This window comes from Podarcis vaucheri, assembly GCF_965113315.1.
Source record: "Podarcis vaucheri genome assembly, chromosome: 17".
In the NCBI taxonomy this organism is placed as follows: Eukaryota; Metazoa; Chordata; class Lepidosauria; order Squamata; family Lacertidae; genus Podarcis; species Podarcis vaucheri.
The window spans coordinates 1,680,186-1,693,492 of NC_138755.1; the positions used below are offsets into that span (position 1 = coordinate 1,680,186).

Consider the following 13,307-nt stretch of genomic DNA (forward strand, 5'->3'; position numbering starts at 1 on the left):
GGTGAGCGCCTGTCCAAATCTGAGCCCCACATAATAACTGTGCTGGGGGTTTAGCTTTAAACACGCTGATGGTATGTGATTGCCACCCTTTGTATGGAAAAAGCATGTCAGAATTTTGGCACTTTGAGATGCCTTTTCCTTTGCATACCGTATTTTTCACCCCATAGGACGCACTTTTGCCCCTCCAAAAATGAAGAGGAAATCTGGGTGCGTCCTATGGGGCGAATGCAGGCTTTCGCTGAAGCCTGGAGAGTGAGAGGCATCAGTGCGCACCGACCCCTCTCGCTCTCCAGGCTTCAGGAGGCTATCCGCAGGCCTTGCAAGCCCGGTGGGAGTACCCGCGGGCTCACAAGGCTTGCGGGCAGCAGCCTGCAGCCCCCGCGAGTGTCCGCAAGCCTTGCGCGCCCGGCAGGAGGTCCCACCGGGTGCACGGGGCTTGGGGCGGCAGCCTGTCGCCCGAAGCACGGGGAGCTCTCCGGAGGGCTCCCCCTGCTTCGGGCGAGTGTCTGCAAGCCTCCAGTGCCCGGCAGGAGGTGATGCCGGGTGCGCGAGTCTTGGGGCGGCAGCCTGTCGCCCCGAAGCCCTAGGATTACAATACTGACCATTGAGGAAATCTGCAAGATACATGCCCTCAGGTCAGCGGACAATACTGATGCTGCACTTGAGGCAGCTAAAACTCCACTTTGATGGCCCCACCCCACTGAGTGTACGACCCCCTGGAGCTATCCGATGCCCAGGACCACAGACCTCCAAGCACCTAAATCAGAATCCTTCTTTCGAAGAGGACCCGGCCAAAATAATTAGGGGTTCATCTTCAACCAGCCAGGGAGCACCTAAGGGCAGCAATCAGTATGGCCAAGATAGCAGAAATCCTCCAGCACCCCTATAGACCCTGATGATGAGGCCCAATGGGTAATCATAAAGTCTGCCTTTGTGGCACAAGCAGCCCCCGACCACTTACTATCAGAGAGAGGAGGATGGCACTTAGAGCCGGCCAGCAGCCAAAAATGCAATCTCAGAGTGAGCGAGGGTGTCCACGGGAGGGGCAGAAGACGCCTAGGGAAGAAGCCAATGCGCCATCTGCAGGCAAGGGGGTCATTGGGAAGTGGAATGCCCAAAGGCCCCACGCCCGAGACAACCCCCCACTCCCCACAGGCTGAGAACCAATGCCACGTACCCAGCCATGAGCCTCAGCGTTACAGCCACAAGCCCAGCCCTGAACTCCAGAAAAATCAAGGCAGAGGGCAAGAACAGGGATACCCCATGGCCTGGACCCCACCTCACCAGCCGGGAGCACAGGCAATGGCCCTGAGAGACGAAGAAACTTACTAGGATAGAACAGGCCCAACAAATGCAGGTTCCCAGAAGCTGCCTGGTCCAACAATGGTTGCTCAGCACACAGAATGAGGTTTCTGAAAATGATTTTTTTCTCAGCTTTCTTGCTAAAAGACTGTTGCAGCTAGAAGCAAGTGACTAACTGTTTCTAACATTCATTCATGCAAGTAACAGGACATCAGCTCCCCCCCCCCTTGTGCCAGGCGCTTGGAGTAGCTTATCTCTTGGCAGCTATCTCATACACTGCTGTATTCTCACCAACCAGCTACCCTGAACCCCACACTGTCTGGATTTACAGTCAAGCGACAAAAACCCCAGAAGGCCAAGGGTTACCTAAAAGAAAATAAAAGGATGTCACATAGAGGAGGGCGAAAGGTTGTTTTCTGCTGCTCCAGAGAAGCGGACACGGAGCAATGGATCCAAACTACAAGAAAGAAGATTCCACCTAAACATTAGGAAGAACTTCCTGACAGTAAGAGCTGTTCGACAGTGGAATTTGCTGCCAAGGAGTGTGGTGGAGTCTCCTTCTTTGGAGGTCTTTAAGCAGAGGCTTGACAACCATATGTCAGGAGTGCTCTGATGGTGTTTCCTGCTTGGCAGGGGGTTGGACTCGATGGCCCTTGTGGTCTCTTCCAACTCTATGATTCTATGATTCTATGATACCCACCCCGACCCCAAGCACTAACTTGGAAAGTGACTTCCTTCAAAAAGCAAGTGAATGCTTTCTGTGAACTTTGTCCAAAAAAAATTCTTTTTGGGTGCCATTGAAGAAGCGCAGCATGCTCAGATCAAAATGCTGCTGCAACATAGGAATTGATACTTTGAGGAATTTGATACTTTGCCAGAAGCAAGGGAACACATTGGACACTAACAATCTTTGGCTGATGAAAACTGAAATTTGCAACATGGCTTACAGGCTGCAAAAGCTCTAAAAAAATAGAGCGCAGAAAGACTTTTAAAAATCTCAGCTGGCAAACTTAACACATGAAACAGGACTATTAAACTGGTTTGCCATGCCCTTTGAGTTACTATGCCTTGTGTGCAAATGCTATCTGTCAATGTGCAGTCGTTCGGCCGTGTTTCTTTTCTCTTCTCTTGACAGGTAAACTGGCCAGAGGCTGTCCTGTTTCTCTACAGCTGTTAGTGTCACTGACATCTGTAACACCTGATCTACACCTGATCTACATCGGCCCCTTCAACTCACCCCAGATGCTCCAGCCTTGTTGGAAGGGACCCAAGACGCCCGATGACCGCGAAACGCCCTGCTAAACGTCACCCCCGGGAACCTGGCGTTTTCTACGCACGGCTGAAGAATCCAGCATGGATTGAAAAGGGGACAGTTTCCTTTCTTTCCTTTTGCATAACTGAACTTTATAGAAGGTTGAAGGGCCCCTGGATAGCTTTACACCACCCCTGCAGAGAAGGGTATTTGTGTGGGACGTTCAGTCAGGGAAATTACGCCCCAGCCCGCTTTCACCTGGCAGAGCTCCACCCAGAGCCTCCAGAACTTAACTGAAGCCCCCTTTGAACCACAGCACCGACTTGGTAATGACCCTGTGCACAAATGGAATGAATCATCATTTACAACCTCAATCATTCCATCACCGCCAGTGACAATCTGCAATTGTACATTCCCAGCCCAAACCGTTACACCTGAGTCCACGCCAGGAACTTATCTTTTGGCTGCAATCTGACTGCATGCCTGACACGCTTGGTGTGGTGACAGCTGACCTAGCAACAATTGCAGGAAGCAGCTTCCAGCTCCCAAACTTGGGGCAAGCATCAGTGGCCTCAAGAAAGGATAGTGGTCCATTTGGGACAGGCCTGGCGGCTGTCCAAAACCTAAGAGGGGGGAATGAAGGGACAGGATACCCAAATCCTGTCTGAAATCACCCCAGGCTTCAATAATCACCCCAGGCCTCAAGACTGTCCAAAATTCCTTTTGTCTTCTAAAAATCCACAGCTACAGCTTTTCTGTGGATTCTCACAATATGCAAAATGTTATTCTTTTATCAGCACGAGAAGGCTTCAAAAAGCTAATGTATAGGCTCTGTTCAAAGCAGGCCTGAGAACTGAATCTTATCTCATTCTAGTTGCAACATCTTTGGACATGCTGAACCACTCTCATTCCCTTTCCTGGGAAGGGTGCCAAGAGTCCACAATAGTCCCAACATAGGAGCTTTCTGTTCATGCTCAGAGGATCTCATGGGCAGGACTCCTGGAAAAGGAGGAGAAAAGGGGAGGGAACTGGAAGGGGATATATACTCTGTGCGCATGACTGTGAACTTGTGCATGCTTTTTGTGAGTTATCACACTTACTCCTTCTACCAGTTCATGGATGGTAGAAATAAAGCTTTTTCTCTGAAACTATTCCTTGAGTGTCTGTAGACTCCCACTTCCCTTTCCCGGGCGCAATATTTTTCCCACCTGAGGGCAAAGCCTCATAAGGCTACAATATGTCAGTACAACCGTTTGCAGCTGGTTGCTGCTGCAATGCAGAGACCTAACCAGATTCAGAGAAGCCATACATGGAACTCAAAATCTCAAATTCCCTTTTCTTTTTTAACCAATGGGTTTTGGTCCAGTTTAATTACCGGTACTTGCCTCACCCTTTTTCTAGAGAAAGTAGGGGAGAGAATGCACACCACATGGCAAATTATCAAGTGTGCATGGTGGGGGGTGTTGTTCATCGTTTCTAGTGTGTTGGAGCAGAGAACGGTGCCCAGATTGGTTGAGAAACACTCGTCCACGTTTATGCTATTGCAATTATGAAAATGTGGGATTGAAAGCCTACCCCATCCCACCGTTTCGTTCCAAAGTTGCTTTTAATTCAAACTACTTTATATCCCTATGAGGAATGGTCACTCTGGGGAGCAGGACACAAGCCAAGGAGTGGGGGGGGGCTAGGTGTTCCCCAGGGTGGGTGTCTGCCCGTCCCCCCACCCTAATCTAGGAAGGAAGAGCACCTTGGGCTTCAGGGACCTCCTTCAACAGTTTACTGATGTAGAGTCGACTGATTTTGGTCACTGCCTAAATTTAACGCCTAATTCTGTGCCACATCTAGGATTTAAGAAGAAGGGAAAATTGTATCTTATTAAAGAGAAACTAGGGGTGCTCTCAGACTGTTGCTTTTTCTGCATAGGATTTAATCACATGCCAGCAAATTCAGGTTGCACAACTAAAGCAAATTTGCAGCTCTGGCACAAACAACTCGCTTCCCCAAAAGACTGGACTTTTTGTGGTAAGGGAAGTGATAAGAGCGAGCCCTGGAAAATGTGTGGTAACGTGTGCTTGACACAAGGCCGCCTAACCAACCTGCAAACCAATCAGGATGAAGGCTCAATAAACAGGTTGCCTGGGAAGCAGCATCTCTTTACTAACCTATTTGGTCAGACAAACTGCATCCTGGCCATTCTTAGCCCTGTCTTCCAGCACCCGCTATAAAGGTTGGAGACACCACCATATGTGGAGGGGCAAATATGGCATCTACGTTTGGCCCGATGGAGACATGCAGCAGTTTGGTACTGGTATGCAGCAGCCTCCCATTGTACTTGAAGCTCCTTGATTGGGCTGAGGCACAGACCAGCAGAATATCCGCTCTGCTCTGCGCCCCCGCCCTGCCAGCAATCTGTGGTATGAGGGAAGCGCAGATATTGCATGCTAATCCCAGATAGGGGACTGGGAGGGAGAAGGCAGGAAGTCATTCAGAACCCCCAGCACTTGGTGTCCAAGGTTGCAGAGATTCTTAGCAGAGATTCTCATCTTCCCTGCCCTCTGTTTATGGCACATTTCTTCACAGGGTTACAATTAAATTGAGAATGGATAGTGGAGGACAACATGGGCTAAAGAGCAACCAAGCTAAAGTTTCATTAACAGGCAGTTTATTGTGCTCACATAAAAGGTGAAAACAAAGAAATCAACTAACACATGGACAGAGAGCAGTACCTTAAATTAACATCTGACTCCCACATGAATGTGCTACTCTTACTCCCACTCCCATTTTCAACTGTTCTCATCTAGTGCACAAAGCTGGTGAATTATTGTGCAGTATCAAAAGCCCATGTTCTGTGGTGAGGCATCCATCTTGAAATGGGCTTGAAGAAAGCAGTGGCTAAGGCGTGGCAGTGAAACTGTTGTAAGAGTGTATTCTCTTGCTATGGTGAAGGAGGAGGGAAGTGCCTGCTGGACTGAGGTGATCTCAGGCTGCAGAAGTGACAAGAAATTGCTCTAGCTAAAAATGTAAAACTGAAGAGCTTTGGAAAGTGACATTAATTAATTTAATGTCCCCAAGAACAATGGGGTGTAGAAAAACCATACTGTGCCTTCTGAGCAGAAGAGAAATGATCTGGGAAATCTGTCTATCTGCCCCCCTGCAATCCTCCCCTCCAACACCCTACATGCGGATGCAACTGAGCTGCAATGAAATGCTGGGCTGCTGAGTGAAGAGCAGGAGAGAAGCTTCTGGAGTCCAGCTTCTGGGGAAGCCCAGGCATCGTGAGCTGGGCAGACACACCCACCTTTCTCTGACCCCCTGCCTATACTGACCGTGGAGCTTCCCAGCCTTACTCAGCCCTCTCAGCTCCCCTTGAACGCTGCTTAACAGGGAGGCAGCCCCCAGGAGGCATTCCCCACCCAGCACAGCATAAATGGAAACTGCGCAGGTTCTGCTTTGAGCACTATTCTTCTCAACTACTCAAAATTCAGCCCCCTTCAGCCACTATTCTGCTCTTGAGTGTAGAATGGGTCTCCCTTCTCCTCTTGTCTGTCTGCTTCAGAATCCCTCAAAATCCAAAATGAGAGCAGAGTCAGGATCTAAGCTGAGCTAAACAGGCAGGGCAGTGATGTTACAGGCTATTCAATGGGCTTTGGGATTTTCTGCCAGATTATGCCCACTAGCGTCCTTTCCTACAACAAATTAGGGAGGCAAAAGGCAACACTTGGATAATCTTAAGGTCCACCACCAAGAATTCTGTTCCATCTGTTCTGGGTTTGAGTTCCCTTCCTGCTGCCGTGCATTTCAATGATTGGGAGAGGAAGAGCAGACTGAAAGGCAAGGTCACTACAAAATGGCAAAGGAATAGGCAACTGTGAGAGAGGTATCAGCCCCACCTTGAACATGGAGGGCTGACCACACTATCGTCTGTGGGAAGCAGCATTTAATTGCTTTCACTCTCCCCAAAAGGGAAAGAAAAGCCATGGATCCCTTTGAAAAGCAGCTATGGTCCCCAAAATGGGGGTCAAGGAAGGGTGTCCAGATGTTGACTAGCCTGGCAAGCAGACCAACAACCACAGCAGTCAGAGAGGGTCGCCGCCACTCAAGTTGTTCCGGCTTTTCTTGCGCTTTGTCTTGGCTGACGGAGAGGAGAAATCCAGAGATTCGAGACGAAAGGGACGTGGCTGGGGCATCTCCACCGTTTGGGCAGGGGGGATAGGAGCCAGGCTGGAAGTCAGGATGGAGGTATTGTTGTTCAGCAAAGGGGGAGAATTATGGGAAGCTGCAAAGGACAAAAATACAGACACACACACACACACACACAGAGAGAGAGAGAGAGAGAGAGAGAGAGAGAGAGAGAGAACATTGAGATACTTGGTCTAATTTCAACATGAAACACTACATCTCCCTGGAGAAACCTATACATCACTTAGCATAAATATTTTTTAATACTCGGGGCTGCAGTCCCACCTCGCTCCACTCACCAACCCATTTGCCAATCCTGCAACTTCCCTCTCTTCACCTCCCTTCCCATCCCCTCCTTCTCACAGCTCACCTGAACCCCCTTCAGAGGGTAGTTTTCTGACACACCTCCTCGTCCCCTCCATTAAACCTCGCTGCAGCCATGTTTAATGGATGGGGGAAGGTGCTTCACAGAGCGGTTTGGCAAATAGGTTAAACAGATTGCCCAGTCCACCTGCCCTCACCTCCTGACAGCCACATGAACTACATCATCAACAGCCTTACATTGTTATGTATATAGGAAGATTTTGAGGCTATGCTTTTTAAAGATTTTGAGACATGCTTAAAAAAAACAAAACCCTGTACATTGCCTATTGTGTATGTGTGCATATTAGATACTTGTATAATAACAGAGGATGTTGATGATATGGAATAGGTACAGTGACATACTAACATCACAGTCCTAACCATGTTTACTCAGAAGCAAGTCCTATTAACTTCAGTTAAATGACTGTAGGACTGCAGCATAAGGCCTGACCTTGTGTAGTACAGTGCCATCCAGGAAACTATTAAGCAGTAAGTCCCTAGTTTCAGTCTTGTCACTGGGCCCTTACAGACTGTTGTTTGGGTGGGATTCAATCACATGATGCCAAATTCACATTGAAACTAATTCCAATTTGGTGCTTTTGCACAACAGAACTACTGCAAAATCAGATTTTGCAACCTCTTTGCAACCAGATCAGGATGAATGCTCAATAAACAGGTTGTTTGGAAGTGAGGATTGTCATGGACTTGCTGGTAGGTGCGTCAGTCCCTCCAACGCAGCTCGTCATTTGCAAAACAGAGATAATAATACTTCCTGGCCTATCATCCTGGGTTGTTGTAGAGCAGGGATGGAGAGAAACCTCTTTGGCCAGATCCTTATCATGATTGGTCTCATGGGACAAATTTGACAAGTGGGTACAGCCTGTCAATTACATGGCACCACAGCAATGCCATCTGCAAGGTGCTACTGAATTGGAGAGGGAAAATCCCATCAACAGAAGATTCCATCAACAGGAGGGGGGGAAGAGAGAGACTGAGATTTTAGCATTTTGAAGGTACTCCCTTTTTTACAGTGGGCATTTGCAGAGCAGGCTCTCAACATTATCCACATAAAAAGGAAGTAGAGGGTAGAGAGTGGGGGGGGGGGGCAAAGGCTACTGAGAAAGGAGTCTGCTGAGTGTGTGCTGCTACAAAGTATTTTGCAGCCTTGGAGGACCTGAACTGCATGGACACTCTAGTGCACAGGGCCAATCCTTCCAAAGGTTTGCCTGCTCAGCTGCTACAACCTTGAACTTTAGAAGTCTAGTAGAGGGGGAAAGGAGCAGCTGGGACTCCTCCTGCCCACTGCCAATGCTTGCAAAAGGCACCTTTCTTTCTCCCTTCCCTGTCACTTAATGGGGAGGAGGGGAAGAAATTATGCAAGCTCATGTTCCCTGTTGGGAATAGGCAGTTGCAGCCAAGGCAGAACTGAACTCTGCCCTTGCACTCTTGTGTTGACAGGTGGTTCTGGTGCAGACAAAACTGGATCCCCTGGTGAGCCAAGATCCTCCCACAAGTAGGAGTGTTCCTGTCTCTGTTGTAAGGAATACTGAAATAATATTTCAGAAACCTTTTGGACACCTTAAGAGTACTGTACAAATGTTGAGTATTCTGTAGAAGTCAGGCAAACCTTTTGGAAAAAAAAGGAAAGAACACATGAAGGGCTTTACCTAGACTCTTCATGGGGTCAGCACTGAGAATCTGGCTTGCTCGTTTTGAGCGAAAATAGTTACTGGCAATATTCTCACTATCACTCTTGCTCAGCATCACTTTATAGCGGTCTTCTTCCTGCTGGGAACATAACCAAGCAGTCACCAGTTTATCATCATTTAACCTAAAGAGGTCACTACTGTTCACATTTTACGCATGAGGGAAACTGAGGCTGAAACCTGACATGTCAGCCCCACTTTTAACTTGCTAAACTACACTTACTTCTCTGTCCAGTTTCCACACTGGTGTCCAAAAACTAGGTTACAAGCCATGGAAAAAATAATCTAATCCAGACCAAGTTATCCATGGGGTATAAATGAGAGGGTTGAGAGCTTACTTAATGTATCCTATGAAAAGCCATTGTGTGTAGAAGAGATTAACTTCTCATTTAATTTCTGGGGGAGTAACAGCACTGTGGAATGTATGCACTCTGGTTAAACATGAAAAATCGGAAAATATTGTTGCATGCCACCCCACTCTGAGCAGTGTGAGATTCCAGGGATTCAAGGAGTTTACCCAGAGTTTGTGTATCTTTTGGAATGAGGTGCAGCACAGACTGTGGTGTCCTATTTACACATATCTACAACCTGAGCCTACAATGGAGGAGTTCACAGCATTAACACAGCAAGAGGGTCTGGCTTCACCATGACCATGATTGCTCCCAGTTGGTCGGTCTGAGCCTTCCACACTGACTTGGGGACTGATTCATATATTGTACTCTAAACTAAAGAATGCAGGAGATAGGGCCTATTCCTTGCTGCTGCCGCTGCTACTGCACCTTTGCCTTGGCTGCTGGAAGAAGGCAGGAGCTAAACCCTGCCTGCACTCAAGCCCCCACCCCTAATATCTTCTTCCAGTGACCAAGCAGTAGGGCGTTAGTTTCACTCTTTCCCCTCATTATGAAGGCAATGTGTGAACCAGCTTGGAGATCAACAGAATCCCCTGAAGTTTTACCTTCAGCGCAGACTCCCAGCTGTCATGCCAGTGAAGCACGCTGGATCATTTATTATGTGTACATTGTGTAACATTCTCAGTATTGCCCAAGTACCCTTCCTTAGCTTACCATTGCTGCTGCATCTCCATTCTCTGATGATGAGCTCTTCCTGCCTGCTTTGGTCTGTGACAGTGATGAAACTGCTATGGAAAAGAAGAGTAAGGGTGGCTCTCAGCCTCAGTGGTGGCTCATTTCTCTGCTAGTTTCATGTCACCTGGGGCCAGGATCCAATATGTGCATAGACTTACAAAGGCCTATTTAACAGCTTGCTTTCTACACGTTTTCAAAGCGGGGATGCAATAAATTCCATCCGTTCATTTGTCAACAACAGTTGCTGTTGCTTAATTGGTGGAAGCCAATCAGAGGGCAAATGTCGATTGGTTGGTCAGGACTCATATTTTGACCTGAGGCTTGAGCAGTTTAGTCTCTTTCTCACAAACCTTCTATTGATCATCATCATCACCATCCACCCTTTCTCCCAAAGGAGCCCTGGGCAGCAAGGAGCATTTAAGGCATCATTTTTGAAAAAATGCAAACATTAATTGTGGGTGGGTGTGATTATTGGGATCACAACAGGCAGGCAGGACTCTCCAGAACTCTTGAGGAAAATCCTTCATTTGAAGCTGCTATTTGCATTGGGAGGAAATCTCCATTAGCACCAATAGGGATTTTCTCATATATAGCTGTAGTCATGTACACACTTACCTGTGAGCAAAAGAATGAGGCTTAATTCTGAGTAGGCATGTGTGGGGTTTTTCAGCTGGAGAAGCAACACCTCGCTGCATTCTGCAGTTCTTAAGTTGTTCTCTCTCCAGCTGGTTTCCATACCAGAACTGAGCTGGGCAGAGAGAAAAACTCTTAAAGGAACAAAGCGTAGTGGTGGAAGGGGTCACATTTTGCTCCCCTACTCTGAGAACTCCATTTTGAACGCAGTAAGTAGATCCACACACACCCCACACACATCTTGCTTAGCTCCAAGTCCATGAGCCTGAAGCCTGTTCCCGATTTCACTGTGCATGAAGGTGAGATGTGAAAAGTATTTTAAATAGTCCCAGAGTGACCATGAAGGAAATAAGATACCCAAGAAGTCCTTAACAAGTGAGTGAAACCTACGTGAAAATCCTGGGAGACCATTTTTGCTCCATTTTGTATGAATGGGCAACCAGAGCAATGCAACATGGTAATTCCGAGTTGTTCTTCTTACCTGCAGGGAGGCTGGTCTTTTGAGTGACAGGCTCTGGGATTTTCCAGCAGCCTGATTCTTCATCCCACGTGGACTCCCGTTTGATTTTATCAAAGTTGCTGTAATTACAGTCCCGCCGTATGAGGGGTTGCACCTGGTCTAGCAGCTGTTGATAAAGGAGGAGCTCCCGCTCTTGGCGGCGGATAGTGGCCAAATAATCAATCTTCTCCATTTCAAATTCGGACTGAAGGTCTTTGATTTCAGTCTCAGCAACCCTCAGCTGGGAAGAAAGCAGCCAGTTATGGGAATAAGAACTAAGTAAAATGTTGGGATCCAGAGTCCTTACCTGAGCCTATCATAGGGCTGGCTCACACCTGCATGAGCATCACCTGAGGAGCTTGCACTTGATGATGGGCATGGAACTAGCTCAGTTGAAAATCATAATATAACTACAGAACTTTTTTTTTAAAAAACAACTTTTTATTTATTGTTAACAAAACAAAAAGTGAAAACATAACAAAAAGAAATACGACAAACAATCAACAATATCAGTCATAAACCTCATCTCGCTCTCAGGCCGAGGGAGCCGCCGTTTGTCTACAGATAGCTTTCCGGGTCATGTGGTCAGCATAAACCGCTTCTGGTGTGATGGAAGCCAGATGGAAATGCTGTTTCCGTGACAGATGGCCATCCAACCTCTACTTAAAAACCTCCAAGGAAGGAGAGTCCACCACCTCCCAAGGGAGACCATCCCACTGTCCAACAGCTCTTACTGTCAGAAAGTTCTTCCTGGTGTTTAGTTGGAATCTCCTTTTTTGTAACTTGAAGCCATTGGTTTGGGTCCTACCCTCCAGAGCAGGAGAAAACAAGCTTGTTCCATCTTCCATGTGACAGCCCTTTTGATAATGGAAGATAGCTATCATCTCTCCTCTGAGACTCCTCTTCTTCAGGCTAAATATCCCCAACTCCCTCAGCCATTCCTCATAAGGCTTGGTTTCCAGGCCCTTGATCAACTTGGTTGCCCTTCTCTGCACACGTTTCAGCTTGTCAACGTCTTTCTTAAATTGTGACACCCAGAACAGGACACAGTATTCCAGGTTGGGTCTGACCAAGGCAGAATAGAGTGGGACTTTTACTTCCCTTGGCGCATAAAGGTGTATAAGTGCACAGTGTACAGTTAACACTGTGATGTATACTAATACTATTTTATCAACAGAAGTACCCTACTTCCCTTGACTAGAACACTATACATTATTATTATTATTATTATTATTATTATTATTATTATTATTATTATTATTATGTCACCCTTCATCTGTAGATCTCAGGAAGGTTCACAACAAAAAATGCAAGATAAAAAACACAAAATACATAATAAAGACAAGAACTAAACCAATAATCCCCTCCCCCCCCCCACTCCTACAACACATTTAAAGGGCTATGGGATATTAATTAGCCAAAGTGCTAGTTGAAGAGGAACGTTTTTGCCTGTGCGTAAAGGTGTATAATGAAGGTGGCAACCAAACCTCCTTACGGAGAGCATTCCACAAATGGGGAGCCACTGCAGAAAAGGAACATTCTTACCGAAACTCTCATGGAGGAGGCCCATGAAGAAGGGCCTCAGGGGATGATCTCAGAGTCCAGGTAGGGCACTTCTGTTGATACAGTCTAAAACAGTATTAACTCATGTTAAGCTTGTGGTCTACCAAGACCCTGAGATCCTTCTCACAGGTTGAGCATTGCTTTCCTTTTTGGTGAAGACAGAGGCAAAGTAGATGCTGAGCAGTTCCGCCTTCTCTCTGTCACCCAATAGCATTCTCCATCTTCTCCATGCAAGGGACATACCACTTGGTCAAATATGGAGGTAGTCTTGGCTCCTTTAAACTTGAATGGTTGCAGCTTGTTCTGCAGGGTGGGGAAAGCTAAACCTGTTGCAAATTCCCTTTTCTATACAACTATTTCTGGTAAAGGAGCTCTGCCCTCATTTCCATAAGACCTCTCTGGTTTTCTCCTCTCTCCCCACCACCCTTTCTCCTCTTAAAAAATCAAACTAAATGTAGATACAAAATAAAATGGTGGTGATACTACTAACACTACTTATATTAGTATGAAAAGCAATGCTTCTCAATCTAGAAAATTGCTGAAGGTCTTGGTGGACAACTTAATCATTTTTCTGCCTGTTACAACAATTTCAATGCGCTGTGTGAGATGCTGTATGCTTTTTGAATTTTATGGAATTTAAGTTGTAAAACAATACAATGTAAGAAGCATTGCTGGATTACCAAATAGGCAGTTGGCACTGGCCTAGGGGTCCACGCCTTTTAGGG

General features: G+C 46.9%; 1 protein-coding gene across 6 annotated transcripts in view; it reads right to left on the minus strand.

The window, feature by feature from the left end:
- Positions 1–5,199: 5,199 nt before the first annotated feature.
- KIF17 (kinesin family member 17) overlaps positions 5,200–13,307 on the minus strand; it is a 46,271-nt gene continuing 38,163 nt past the window's right edge. For 2 of the 6 annotated variants that reach the window (XM_082205644.1, XM_082205646.1), the window contains exons 11-14: positions 11,002–11,260; positions 9,867–9,937; positions 8,764–8,881; positions 5,200–6,830 (exon numbers count right to left, since the gene is read on the minus strand). In XM_082205644.1, coding sequence (XP_082061770.1) covers positions 6,631–6,830; positions 8,764–8,881; positions 9,867–9,937; positions 11,002–11,260 — 648 coding nt within the window. In that variant the 3' untranslated portion in view covers positions 5,200–6,630. Of the gene's footprint in view, positions 6,831–8,763; positions 8,885–9,866; positions 9,941–11,001; positions 11,261–13,307 lie in introns of all 6 variants that reach the window. The other 4 variants (XM_082205645.1, XM_082205641.1, XM_082205643.1 and 1 more) reach the window with 3 other exon arrangements.